This window comes from Filicampus tigris, chromosome 11 (assembly GCF_054856515.1).
Source record: "Filicampus tigris isolate MCC_2025a chromosome 11, RoL_Ftig_1.0, whole genome shotgun sequence".
Taxonomy (NCBI): Eukaryota; Metazoa; Chordata; class Actinopteri; order Syngnathiformes; family Syngnathidae; genus Filicampus; species Filicampus tigris.
The window spans coordinates 3887501-3901591 of record NC_141227.1 but is presented as its reverse complement, the minus strand read 5'-3'; the positions used below and the strand labels follow the sequence as shown (position 1 = coordinate 3901591).

Below are 14091 nucleotides of genomic sequence, written 5' to 3'. Positions count from 1 at the left end.
ACAGGTGGATATTTGCATCTTAACTAATATTCCACAAACGCATTATTAATCAGAATGCTGTGTTTCAACTAATGGGCTTGCAAAGAACATATTCTTGATAAAAAATGTTTGGGTTGACTTCTATAATCAATCATCATTGATCTTTTTACTGCGCAGCAATCACCTATTTGCATTTATCACTTATTTCTCTTCTTCTGCGCATGCAGGTCACTTCGGGGACGCATATGTTCACACACTAGACGGACCCAGAGTCTCGATCACGAGCACTGACCGAAAAAAAAAATAAAAAATTCACCTATGGTATTGTTCAGGGGGCCTGGCCAAATGTGAAGGCGGGCCGTATCCGTCCCTCAGGCCGGAGTTTGGGGACCACTGGTTTTAAGAAAACCAAACAAACTCACCAACATTTCTGAAATGGAGAGCTACTTCTTGGGTACTGGTTAATGCGACAGCTAGACTTCAGGGCTTCAGGTTCAACTACGAGTGAATTACAGATTATTCATACCATGACTGCAAACGACGAATAATTTTGTAATAAAATAAACTGCCTATTATTTTTGCCATAAAGTGATATTTACTCAGTTACTGGTTTGGTCCATAACATGTCAGAAAAAAGTGAAAATATATTAACCCCATTATATACTGTATATCGCTGGCATTGGTCCAAAACCTCATAAATCACATTTTGGGGAATTTGGGAAAGCCCGCGCTACTAAAAAAAAAAAAAAAAAAAAAAAAAAAACTGATCAGAAACGATACGCAAGTGGACCGCACCGAAACATATTAAGACACCCACGTATAACGTTACACCTCTAATTAAAAATTATTCACTTTAAGTTGATTTAATAATGACCATTGCAATATTTTGCTCACTTGAAAAGTGGGTGGCTTCAAACAGAGCGTGTTGTGCTTTGAGTTGTTTAACACATTTAAATGTAATTACGAATAAAAGATGGACTTTTGTGCGATATTCATCTTTTGATCAAAAAAACAAATTTCTTCAGTTTATATATATAAAAAAAAAATAATAATAATCAATGGAATTGACCTTACCATTCCAATACTTTTGGAGGGGACTGTACATTACCAATCACTCTCCAAGAGGCCGGTATTTTTTGTACACTCGTATGTATGATATGCCTTCCTCATATCATCGCTGTTCTGTGAAAAACGCTGTCCATCCATAAATCTCCATCTATCCATCATCAATATTTTTTTCAATTCTCTTCCTTTTACGTGAATGTTGTTTCCAAGTTACAGACATCGCATTAACGTGAAAATTTAAAAAAAATTGGAAAAGAGTTTTTCACAAGGCAGTGACAAAATGCATACTTTCTTAACATGAGTACTAAAGAACGGTTTCCTTGCAGCAATTGATACTTTTCATAGCTTTACTAAAACAGATTAGATCCAAGGTATTACATCTCAAACTTTGGATTTTTCTAATAAGACAAAACATTTTATGGCAACAGTCAAATGTTTTAGAGGCCATTAAAGGTTTAGCTCAATGTTATGGGGTAGAAAGCTACAGTGAGAATCTAATGTATTCCAAAAGGCTTTGCCAAGAAAAATGATTGATGCAGAGCAATGTGGAAGGATGACAGTAGAGGTGGGCAATATTATCGTCATCGATATCATTGTCAATCTTGCGTTCATCAATGTGCAACTTTACACCCAAACATGAATAAAGTCACAAGTCTCCATATCACAGCGATGAATGAGTGGGAAAATGCATTTTTCGGGAAAATGCAGTTTTGTTATTCAACTTTATTCCGAATATGGTGGCCAATATATGAGAACAGTGTTGTCATGACGACGTCTTTTTTCTCTCTCGCTGGGCGACACTTCGTCACACGTCACATATCAAATACATTTATATCCCATTTTGATTGCTGTAGTTAACACCCTTTTCTCCTTCTGATTGCTTTAGTAGTTGGTAGTGGTACACCAGTACTTACTGCAGCTCAAAATGTCACATTGTGGAATAACAGAAGGGACAATGACATAAATATTCCCAAAAATCAATGTAAGTCTATACATCATTTTTTGTTCTTTACTGTTAAAAATTGTCGTACAATATCATTATGCTTTGCAGAAGCTGTATTCAGCAATTTAAAAGAGATGTTGTTCACAAACGCTGTCTATCCACAATTGGTCTTTGAAGCAAGTGCAGATTGAAAATATTTTTTGTAGAATATCGTCACATTATCGTTAAGAGTTTTTTGAAAAAATATCAAGATATTTTTTTTTTTGCCCATGTTGCCCAACCCTAGTTGACTGGGTTCAGGAGCTTGTGGGTGAAGGAGGAATAGCAAGAAGAAATAAAAGCCTGTTTAGCCAAGGTAAGCCAAAAGGGCAACAAATGGTTTCCTATTTAGTTGCGGTAATACTGCGACTTATTTCTCCACGGGAACCGATTGCAGACTTACATGTGGTTCTCTTCGGTAAAGGTAAAAAGTCGCATGTCTTGTTTGCAAAGCGCTTTGCCACTTGGTTTAAGAACACACATCAAAATTAATCATCATACCTTGGCTAAATTGTCTAGCTTGACACAGTATTTTTTTTATTGGAAATAGCATAAGAAAGTGGCAAAAGATTGCAAGACTGCCATATATCTCAAAAATTAATCTCTAACACAACATCCCACCATATCTTGCCATTTTCTTGTGTGCTTTCCAGCCAGCTACTATTCACCAAATTAAAGGTAACCAATCCGGACAGCATCTGAATAATTTAGGGCCATCTTCCATCAAATGTAAACCTCCTTTCACTAACATCAGTTATTTCTGTTAAACAATTTCTGCAATCATTTTTCATACAGGAAAAAGAAATCTGAAACAATTCTCCATTTTTTACATCAAACAAGAGCTTTGCGTTTCACTGCTCACTTATATGAATTGCTGACAATGTGTAAGATCTCTCATAAGTCTTCCAAATGGTGTGAAAATATGATGCATTGAATGTTTACAAATTCACAACTGATAGACAATCATACAATCCATCCAACCCCTTTTCTATATCGCTTAGACACCTACGGGCAAGTAAGCTTCAATGAACCAAAGCATACATGTTTTTGTAATATGGGAGGAAGCCAGAGTACCTGTCGAAATCCCAAGCAAGCACTGGGACAACATGCAACATCTGCAGAGAAAGGCCTGAGCCAAAAATCCAAACCTCTGTCTGTGATGCCGACAAGCTAACCACGTGGCTCACTGTGCCACTAGTCTGGCCCAATTCTCAAGTCTAAAAAAAGATGTAAAAAATTGGACCATGGTAATTCACAAAGAATGCAAAACAAAGACTGTCACTCCTTGTTCTGGGCATACTTACAAGATAAAAGTGCAGATCTACACATATAAACATCAAATCATTTTCTACTTAGACATGGGTATTATTTTATTCTTTACTCCCTGGCTGAGCAATAAATAGTGCGTCAATACCATTTATTTCTGGCTAACAGCTCTTTGGACATCAGAGGAGGAGGAGGGCTCTCACTTTTTCACTTCAGACAGCTCTCTGTGACATTTATTGAAGGACCAGAGCTGCTGGGCAACTGGCTCTTTTACAGAAGTTGGTCATGATGTTAATTTGGTGCATGCAGTGGCATTTCCCATTTAACAAAAAAAAAAAAAAAAGTCATTATTTAGGCCACAGTTCAAAAGAAGTGGTGATGACACACTTCACTCAATAACTAGCTGAACTGAACTTAGTCAGCTATGGCTATTGACAAAATTCAAGACATTGTAATTCATAAAAAAAAAAAAAACACCTTCACCGGGTAAAGCTGGTGGGGCCTGGAAAGACTTGTAGCCAGAGGTGGGAATAAGTCACATATGTACAAGTCACAAGTAAGTTTCAAGTCGCAAGCTTCAAGTCTCAAGCAAGTCCCAAGTCACTGAGGGGACAAAAAATTAAGCAAGTCGAGTCACCAGAAAATTTCAAGCTATACAAGTCACGGTATGACTTGGTTCAAGCAAGTCATAAGTCAATTCATAAAATCTTGCTCAGTCACAACATATGTTGGGAGTGATAATGAAAAAAATACACTGATCATACTAAAAAAAAGTACATTATCTCTGTGTTTTATTAACATTTATAATAAGATTTTATGTTGCTCTTCATTTCATTTTTAAAGGAATGGCTACACCATGGTCCCCTGAATACGGCCCGCGGGCTGGATACAGCCCGCCTTCACCTTTGGCCCGGCCTCCTGAACAATACCAGAGATGCATTATGATTTTTTTTTCCGTATGGTAACGCGTTTGAGACTAAAACACGCATAGAACGTGCCATTCCATTCCAACTGAAGCTTGAGCGCCGCCTCAGCGGTCACCCGGCCCGTTGATCGTGGCTCCGCCTGGGGGGAAGCTGCTTCAGGCAGTCACTGGAGCGCTTGCCTGTCGGAGTGTGATGACGAACGTTCCGTGAATTTTCCTCTTTAACTACCGGTAGATGAATACCTTTTTCTACTGGATTCTATAATCGTGTGGATTTGAATTGGGGCTGCTTGATTTTGAAAAAAAAATTAATCACGACTATTTTTGATAATAATTGAAATCGCGATTATTCTGTCGTTTATTTTTTGGTACAAAACATGAAAATATTTTAACGTAAGAAATATAAAGAAAAATACATTTCCTTGAAACACTATAATTAATTATGTAAGTTCTTTTTGGACCAAGCCAAATTTATAAAATTAGTTATTATAGAATTCAAAAACAAATGTCGCAAATGTATAAATTCAAGTATGATTTTGTCGTAATTGTGAATCGTAACTGTAATTGAATTTCGGTTAATTGCACAGCCCTAATTTGATTGACATTGAATTACAGTACAAATGGACAACTTCGAGTGGCTTTTAATCGCACTAGAAAGTGGGACCTGCGTCGATGGTTCGGAGTCAACAAAAGTTGGGCTGGCGAGATGGGCTACGCGAGGATAAATGCTAACCACTCAGACTCCGCTGCCGAGGCGCCTCTCTAGCTCTGATGCCAGATATATAACACACAGAACGGGTGATCTGGAACGACAACTAGCGAGAAATCGTTACGTTCTGAACTGTTGTTTCTTAATCATTACACGCTCAGATTCCCCACGTTTCAGTGCAACTGTACTTCCAGTTAACCACAGCACAAAGTGAAGTGTTATCTCCATCATGATGTCCAGTAATGAACAGACTACAACTAACGACAACTTGAGGAAAAGTGCTTCAAAAAAATGGATGGCTAGCAAACGCTATGACACTGCACTGTGTCGTTACTGTCATAATAGCAATTAATACTTGTTGGAATACAAGTGGCCACGGCTCGAAAAAGTGCAGCTATGGATATTCTTAATTATCTGTTTTCATTTAAGCGCTTGAAAATGTCTTCACATAAAAATAGGCATTGGCACTAAAATGATTGGGGGCCTTCATTTATTTAAAAATATATGCGTGCAATGTGCATTGTTAACGGCCACTGCTAAGTAAATAAGTCTGAGTGATTTTTTCTTTGAAGCATTAATATTAAATAAATACATACGGTAAAACACGCACTGTCCTGTAATGTTACTGACATTTTAGATATACACAAATTTTAATACATTTTTCAGAAAGGAAGGAGAAAAGGAAGGAAATAAAAGACAATTTAAGTGAATAAAAAAAAACATTCTTTTTTCCCCCTTTCTTCATTTACTTCCTTAAAGTGTTAAAAAACAGATTTCCAACTATAATAATTGTCAAGTCATGTAGTGCAAGTATGTCAAGTCGAGTCGAGTCGCTTACCAAGTGCCAAGTCCAGTCATTCTCAGGTATTTGGCAAGCAAGGGCGCACGTCCTAAAAATAGCAACTCCAATGTCTGCTTGGAGTTAAGCCTTGCTCAGCTGTATCCACACAATTCATGAAAGGAATAGGAGCTTACCAGAGTCGTTCCGTAGGTAGGAGGACATAGCAGGGATGAGACAGGACTGACTGAGCAGCTCCTGCAGTACTACTGGAAGTGCTGAGCTGTTGTGAGTTCTGCTCTCTGCTGCAGATGTATCAGAACTGTGGAAGCTGCTCGAACCCGCGGCATTAATGTAGCTTGCCAAGACCTAGTAAACGGAACGACGTTATCAGAGGAGATACAGTGAAATCACCGAATGCTAACGGCTTCACTAACGTTCGGCATTAAAAACTATTACTGTTCTATTATGATACCGTATATATTTTTCATTCTTGTCAATTTTGAGCAAGTGTGTATGATAAAAAAACGACATTATTAAACTCCTAACATAGTTCTGATTAAGATGATCTACAATCAATGATGCAACATATATCCCCTCCTTGACACACAGCAAAATAAATTAAATGTTTTGTAGTTGTATTTACTCGTTTCTTGCTAACAGCCATTATGACCAAAATAGAATGAAAAGAGTGTGAAAAGTTGTATAAATGTCAACAATTAATGTAGCTGAATCGTAAAACTCGCAGTGTAATATGTATATTACATTATAAACAATAGCATTGTGTCATTCCGAGCAGTGCTCGAAAACAATCGACTAGAACAATGTTTATTGAGCCGAGGCACATATTTCACATCGGAAAAACTATCATGGCACAACATGTAGCAAAATGATTCACAATATGTGGCTGTACAGGGTCATTATGTACCTTTTCTCATCTAGTGGAAGACAATTTTGTTTTGCCCGTTACTATACGTGGTTGGCATAAATTAACAAAACAGTTTTTTATTCGGAAAAAATCTTGTCAAAATAATTGACATTGGATCATTTCCCATGGCACACCTGATGATCTCTCACGGCACAGTGGTTGAGAATCACTGGACTAGATTTTCGACTTACCTGGAGAAGACAAGTAACATGCTCCTCCTCAAGACGCTGTTTTGTGAGAGCCTGCTCAACATCCCACCCTGACGCTGTGGATCCAGTGCCAAAACCGGTTCCTTTGGCCCAGTACAGCTGCTGCTCCTCACTGGTTCCTCCACCATGACAACTTGACATCTGTGGCTGTAAAGAACATACGTCAGACGTTGCACGTTGACTGCACAAAACTCATCTTATAAGCGATATACAAACTGAATAGGCTTAATCCTCGGACAAATTTGACAATCATTAGTTGAGAGATGTGAGATGTCAGAGGACGTGGTTGGAGCAGGGGTATATCATATAATTGCGTTTGAATATTATTCAATGGCTAAATTAGTGACCTGATTTCAACCTGTCAGAGCATAGTTTTTCCAAGACCTAAAAACATGAAGACAAACCAACATTCACACACCTTTTGCATATGCGTCGAACAGGTGAGCGTTTCTGCTGTCTTGTAATATAAGACACTAAATCTGATAGCATGCTACATCAAAGGCACCACTATGATTTGATAACAGCTTTCAAATGGTGGTGCCCACATTATTCTGTGATTCACAGCAAGTAGAGAAAATTGTTTGAATACATTTGTAGAATTCGACATTACGTGGAATGAAAGAACACATTTTGCACAAACTCTAGGTCCTATTAAACGTCTGTACTAAACGTCTATGACAAATTTTCTTTATTTTACATGTACATTACATTACCACTCCACCCCAAAAATGTGTTCTTCTCAAGAAATGATAGGCATGTGTCCAAACACTTTTGAACACCTGAAAATGGAGATAGCAGGCATAAAATTGCTGTACAGAAGGGGTCTTCAATCCTGTTCCTTGAGGGCTGCTGTCCTTTCTGTTTTCCCATTTCTCCCGGATGCAACACACCTGATTCAAATGATCAGGATCGTTATTCGGCTTCTGCAGACCTTGCTGACTCTGTGATCAATTGAATCGGGTGTATTGAAGCAGGGAGAAATGGAAAACAGACAGAACAGTGGCCCTCCAGTAACAGGATTGAAGACCCCTGCTGTACAGTTTTCCCTTGATATTTGTAATTTGCCTTTTTCTTTTTTCAACCAATCTTCTGTTACTGGAAAACCTGTAAGTATTGTTTCTGCACCACATCTTGGTGGCTAGCAAATATGTTAATTCAAATGGAGAAGAGGCGGCACGGTGGTCGACTGGTTAGCACATCCGCCTCACAGTTCAGAGGCCGTGGGTTCGATCCCGGCTCCGGCCTCCCTGTGTGGAGTTTGCATGTTCTCCCCGTGCCTGCGTGGGTTTTCTCCGGGTACTCCGGTTTCCTCCCACATTCCAAAAAACATGCATGGTAAGTTGATTGGACTGTCTAAATTGCCCCTGGGTGTGATCGTGAGTGCGGATGTTTGTCTCTGTGTGCCCTGCGATTGGCTGGCAACCAGTTCGGGGTGTCCCCCCGCCTCTGCTCCCGTTCAAGCTCACGGTCAGCCAGAGAAATATATTAGGCTGTTGTTCAAGTCATCTGCCTTATGAACCGTCCTCGGCTATGAGAACTCCATAAATCCACGGGGATCACAACAATGACAAAACAAATATGTCTGTTTTTTTTTTTAGCACAGAATTCACTGTGCTAAAAAAACACAAAGCTCCAAAGCTGTAGTTGAATGTAGTCTAAGTCATCACAATATTTTCCAACCACTTCCGGTGCAACAATGTAAAAGTCTAGAACAGGGGTGCCCATTACGTCGATCGCGATCGACCGGTCGATTGCAAAGGCGTCGTGGGTAGACCACCAGCCTATCATCCGTACTCACTACTATATAGCTACGTTCACAACAACTGCGTTGGGAGCGTTTCTGGCGGTGTGTTTCAATTGGAGTCAATGTAGTTTGCGCGGGCAGGCGGGCTGGCACGAATGATGCGTTTGAAGCGGTGGGACACGGAGCGAAGCACCGGAAATCCGCCCATTCGCTCCACTCGGCGCGTATAAGCAAGTCACCTTTTTTGCCATTCCGCCCCAAGGCAGCCAGTCGGCATCGGGGATATTACATCACACGCAGCGTCATGTTCACTCGGCGGCTTTTCTTTTTTTCAAACAGTTCTTGAACTTTACAGACAGCAATATTGATATCATTAGCATAGTGTGCCAAAAGTTGACTTGTTTTATACGCGCCGAATGGAGCGAATGGGCGGATTGTTGTTGCTGCAAATCTGCTTGAGGCTGGCTATCAGCAGCTACTGTCCGGACTATGCGTCACTGGCTGATTCCATTCAAGTCATCAGAGTAAGGTAATTACAAAACATTTTTTTGTTGTATTGTGCTATATAGGTTGATGCAGTCATGCAAGGTACACCAGCATATACGGTACATATAAAAATAATTCTCAATATAAAAATAGTGTGTTTAGCATTTTTAGTAGGTGGTCGATCATTTTGACTCTGTCATGTCATAAGTAGCTCTCAGGTTGAAAAAGTGTGGGCCCCCCTGGTCTAGAACAATACTGAATGCATCTTTTCAGGTTGAATAATATTGCTTTTATTCTGGGATTGACAGAGCTTTACGCACAAGAGGCCTATGGACAGAGATGTCTGTTTCACAAAAGAGGTGAATGTCAGCAGTGAAGCATACCTCGGAGACATTACTGTTTGCATTGGGGTTCCGAGGGGCATGGTGGCTGAGAGCTGATAGGCAGGCCAAGATAAGGTGAATGGCACCGATCTCCAAAGCCATTCGACGGAGCAGCACGCCATCGTCAGTAGTAAGAGGAGTGCTTCTGAATAATGCTCGGAGGACATGAAAGGGCAATGTGGGCAACACGTTTGCTGATGGAGATTGCAGGATGTGACCTGGAGTAGATAACAACAGAACACACACAAATAATTCAAGTATTCAACAAGAAAATAGTAGTTCATTCAATTATTGGTTACAATTTAGAGTAGCATTAAGATTTAAGACTCAATTGAGTGTGTATGATATCAAAAATGGAGGTTCCAAAACTTGCTAGTAGACAACTGAAAAGTAGAGGTGTCACAAAAACGGAGATGAACCAGAAAATCGTTTTTGAATTTAAAAGGTGCGAGTGCATCGAATCGTTCCACTTTGAGATATATATATACTGAACCGAATCGTTCCACTTTCACATCTTTGAATTGTTTTGCGGCCCACGCTTCAAAAACAATATTGAATCGTCTTTTTTTGGAGAGAAAGACACCCCTACTGAAAGGGTAAAATTATTCAAACTTACTGCCCTCTCCGTCATCCGTGACACCAAGCACCAGGCGCAGCAGGCACTGAGCATGTTTTCTCTCCTTCAGCAGCACTTCTGCGTAGCCTGGGAGACGCAGGAACAGGCCAAACGCTGCTAAAGAATGGGCAGGGATGGGTGACATTGTTTGCACTGAGGACGAAGATGAAGACGCCGACTGGGACTGCTGCTTGTTGATGGGCGGTGGCTCGGTAGCAATGGACTCGGGCGCCTCGTACACCAGCTCTCCCGATTGCTCGATGGTGACCCACTCAAACTGATCAGTGTCTTTTGGTTTCTCCTGTGTTGCAGAGGGCACAACAGGGGCACTGACCTGTGGCCAAGCATAAAAGAGAATTGGTCACTTCAATAAAGGTGAGAGATGTGAGATACTGAGGTATTATACTGTTGGGAGGAAGCGCTTGTGTCATGTGACACTTTTACAATCTTTTGCACTGGTGAAAATTCTGAATGTACTTTCACTTCTTGACGAAACTTACAATAAGCTTACAATATTCGCAAGGTAGCACCAAATATGTCATTTGAAATATTCAAATATGTACCAATTACAGTTATATGATATAACGATATATATATATATATATATATATATATATATATATATCACTTTTATATCATAGATTTTTGTTATTAATTAATGTATGCTACATTAATCAATATCAAAATACATGAAGAGATGCTTGCACCAGATTTATCAGAAATCATTTCCATCTGTAGTCTATTGTTACATTTTCCTCATCGCTACTGAGGGAATGCTGTTGTTTCTTTTCCTCTGCAAGGTAATAAGTGTGCCAATCCCCAATGGGGATTTCTTTTTTTAATCACTTCATTTACAGCTCAGCACACAGAGCCAACACGGCATCCATCTATTTCTAAACAGTATCCAGCCACACGACTATAATTTTATACGTCTCTTATCTAAGTGCTCCTAATCTTTTTTTTTTTTTTTAATTAAGCGTTATATGCAATTTTAACAGTAAAAAAGACCCCAATGATAGCCATAATTAATTCAATGTGATCTTAAGGGAAAATACTATATCATGATACATAAAAGTACGTGTATCTGGATTAGGGCTGTCACTATCGAATCATTTTAGAATTGATCATCCTAGCGACTCTTCCATTGAATAATCAAACAACTAATTAGCGATGGTAAATTTAAGATGTTACCTTGCAGCTGAGCAATGTGGTGGGTTGCTGCCTTTGACACAGGGGACAACGGTTCAGATCCCAGTCACAAACTCTAACATCCTAATGTGTATGCTATTCTTAAGAGCAGATTCTTCTAGGCAGAATCAGAATACATAGATAAAGCAATTTACAGGTCTGTATCTACCTTAAAACAAAAGATGAGGGCATCCAAATATGGTCCGAAATTTTGTGTGCAATTCAAGGATGCCCCAAAGTGGGTGTGGAACCCAAACTATAAAACGTCATAACTCAAAACCGTTTGAGCTAGGAGGCTCAAACTTCTGATTCTTTCATTGAACATCATAAGGCACTAATACACAGATGTCAAAGATCCAGATTCAAAACTAGCTATCCATCAATTTGTTGTTTATAGGTGATCATATAAGGCAAAACGCAAAGGCATAACGGCCCTCCGAGGGACACCATAACTGCGATGTGGCCCCCAACAAAAAGTGAGTTTGACACCCCTGCACTAATAGAATAAAAATCAAGTGACACTTGGGAGGTTCTGGGAATTTGTGTGAATTGATATAGAATGACCCTTGCATTATTCTCTCTTTTATCTCTTTTCTCTTCTACTGGCCATTCTCAACCTTGTTTTGTCCGTCTACATTGTACAATTAATATCCAAATCTCACCTGCTGAATGACATCTGGATATAGCATGGGTAGCCTCTCTGCGATGAGCGCCAGGCCTCCCATTCCAGCAAAGACTTGCAACGGTGACTGGATAGGGTGCGTTTCGAGTAAGGACTCATCCATTGTGGTGTCAAGACATTCGTCGCCGGGAGTCATAGGTTCATCTTCCGGACAGCTGTTCAGCATGTCAGGGTGATCCACTACATGAAGAGGAAAAAGAGAACCGGCGGTTGGGAGTTTAAAACATTTTTTTTAAACAAGAATATATACTTGTGTTTTTTGTGTGATGACACCACAGAAGGGTAACACTATTGTGGAATCTCGAGTTACGAATGCTCCCTTTTATGAACAATTCAGGTTACGTACAATATTTTCGTAGAAAAAAATTACCTCTATTTATGTACTACTGTATTTTCGATGTACTACCCATCGCAAATACAAAAGCAGAGGTAAACAAGCTCAGAGACGCAGCAGAAAAGCACACTTTTGGAGCGAGGAGGAAACCGGCTGCTTCATTTATTAGGTGAGTGACATGAACATCAAGTGTTTTATTGACAGTTGAAAGTAACAAGCGGAAATGACGTCCATTTAAGTCATGACGCCATGTGTCGCCGTACACAGTGGGTTATTCAAATGCCGGAGCAAATCTGTCCGCTCAATCATGTAAACGGGATATTCAGAATGTTTCACAAATCGGAATTTTGATTTTCGCCCGAATATTGACTGCATGTAAACGTAGTCACTATGGTGCTGGGGACAAAATGGAGGAGGAGGCACGGGCGATGTAAAGTCAAAACTTCGTAGGTCGCGTATGTCGCAATTCGAGGACTGCCTGTATAACTTAATTTGGGGGCTGGAATGCATTAATTGCATTTCCATTCATTTTAATGGGAAATATTACCACGATTTATGAACTTTTCAAATTACAAACAGGCTTAAGGAACCAATTACATTCGGAACTAGAGGTTCCACTGTATATGGAGATGAAGCGAGGCCTGGCTGCTAAGGAGAATATTAGCAAACACATTTTACAGAAAAATATCTTAAGTACTAAATTCTGTTGTTTTACTCATAGTTTGCTTATTATACAATTATAATATAATTAAAAACAAAGTGTGGATTGTGTATTCTGAGTGTGTCATTCAACATTTTCTGCCAAAAAATACAGACGCATAGAAAAAAGTGGTCTTAATGTTGAACAGAATTCCCTTTCTGTACCTTTCTCGGTGCGCAACCGTTTGAAGGAGTCCGTCTTAGAAAGACCTGGGTCAGAAATGACCTTGGAGCCCAGTCTAACTGTGAGATTGATGGACTGGTAGCCCTGTGGCATCTTGCGGTCATACAGTAATGTCAGTAGTTGGGCTAGAGTCATCTCTGGTGGTAGGGGCTGACCTAGAGAGAAGGATGGAACAAACAATTTAAGAATCATATGCCTGCCTATTGATCTTGCATATGATTAGGTTGTACCAGGAAGCAGCTTGTGGTAGAGGTGGAAGACAGGCACGCTGATGGTTTTGGCAGAAGGGTCCACACCCGATGAAGTCGTCAACTTGTCACTCATCACCCGACCCCTTCTTGATGGAGGTCGAGGAGGAGTTGATAGAGCTCGCTTGGACTGGGACTTCAAACCTAAGAAAACAAATACAAAAACTTCTCATTTTCACCATAGAAACAGCAAGATATTTGTAATTTGATCAAGACAAACTAACTAGCGGATGCAAACTGGAAATGACTACCTGAAGCCACAACCACACTGTAGTTGTCCTGGAAGCCACTGTCAGCTTTCATCTTCTCCTTTTCCTCATGATTCTTCTTCTCCTTGTCCTCCTTCTGCTCACTGATCAGCTTGGCTGTAATGCTAGGTGTGTCTAAATATATGAGGAGAACACAAGAGGCATAGATTTCTTAAGGCGTTTTCTAATCGAAGGACAGGCGGGCTTTCATGGTAATTGGCATTGTCACAATACTATCAAAAGAAATGTAAACCAAAAAAATGTCAATAGTTGCCTTTGAAAGCCAAAGAATGAACTTATCGTACTTCTATAAGCCTGTCTCTTCAAGAATAATACAGTGGCACCGAGTTACGAGCTTTCATGGTTCCATGAACTCGTTTGTAACTTGAAACGTTCATAAATCGAGGTAATGTTTCCCATTAAAATGAATACAAATGC

At 39.8% G+C, this 14091-nt stretch overlaps 1 protein-coding gene across 2 annotated transcripts in view; it reads right to left on the bottom strand.

Moving 5' to 3' along the window:
• Nucleotides 1-14091, bottom strand: part of birc6 (baculoviral IAP repeat containing 6) — a 112732-nt gene that overhangs the window by 34261 nt on the left and 64380 nt on the right. For both annotated transcript variants that reach the window (XM_086044536.1, XM_086044537.1), the window contains exons 57-64: nucleotides 13657-13788; nucleotides 13388-13549; nucleotides 13139-13312; nucleotides 11921-12120; nucleotides 10071-10404; nucleotides 9455-9672; nucleotides 6824-6988; nucleotides 5902-6073 (exon numbers count right to left, since the gene is read on the bottom strand). In XM_086044536.1, coding sequence (XP_085900662.1) covers nucleotides 5902-6073; nucleotides 6824-6988; nucleotides 9455-9672; nucleotides 10071-10404; nucleotides 11921-12120; nucleotides 13139-13312; nucleotides 13388-13549; nucleotides 13657-13788 — 1557 coding nt within the window. The remainder of the gene's footprint in view (nucleotides 1-5901; nucleotides 6074-6823; nucleotides 6989-9454; nucleotides 9673-10070; nucleotides 10405-11920; nucleotides 12121-13138; nucleotides 13313-13387; nucleotides 13550-13656; nucleotides 13789-14091) is intronic.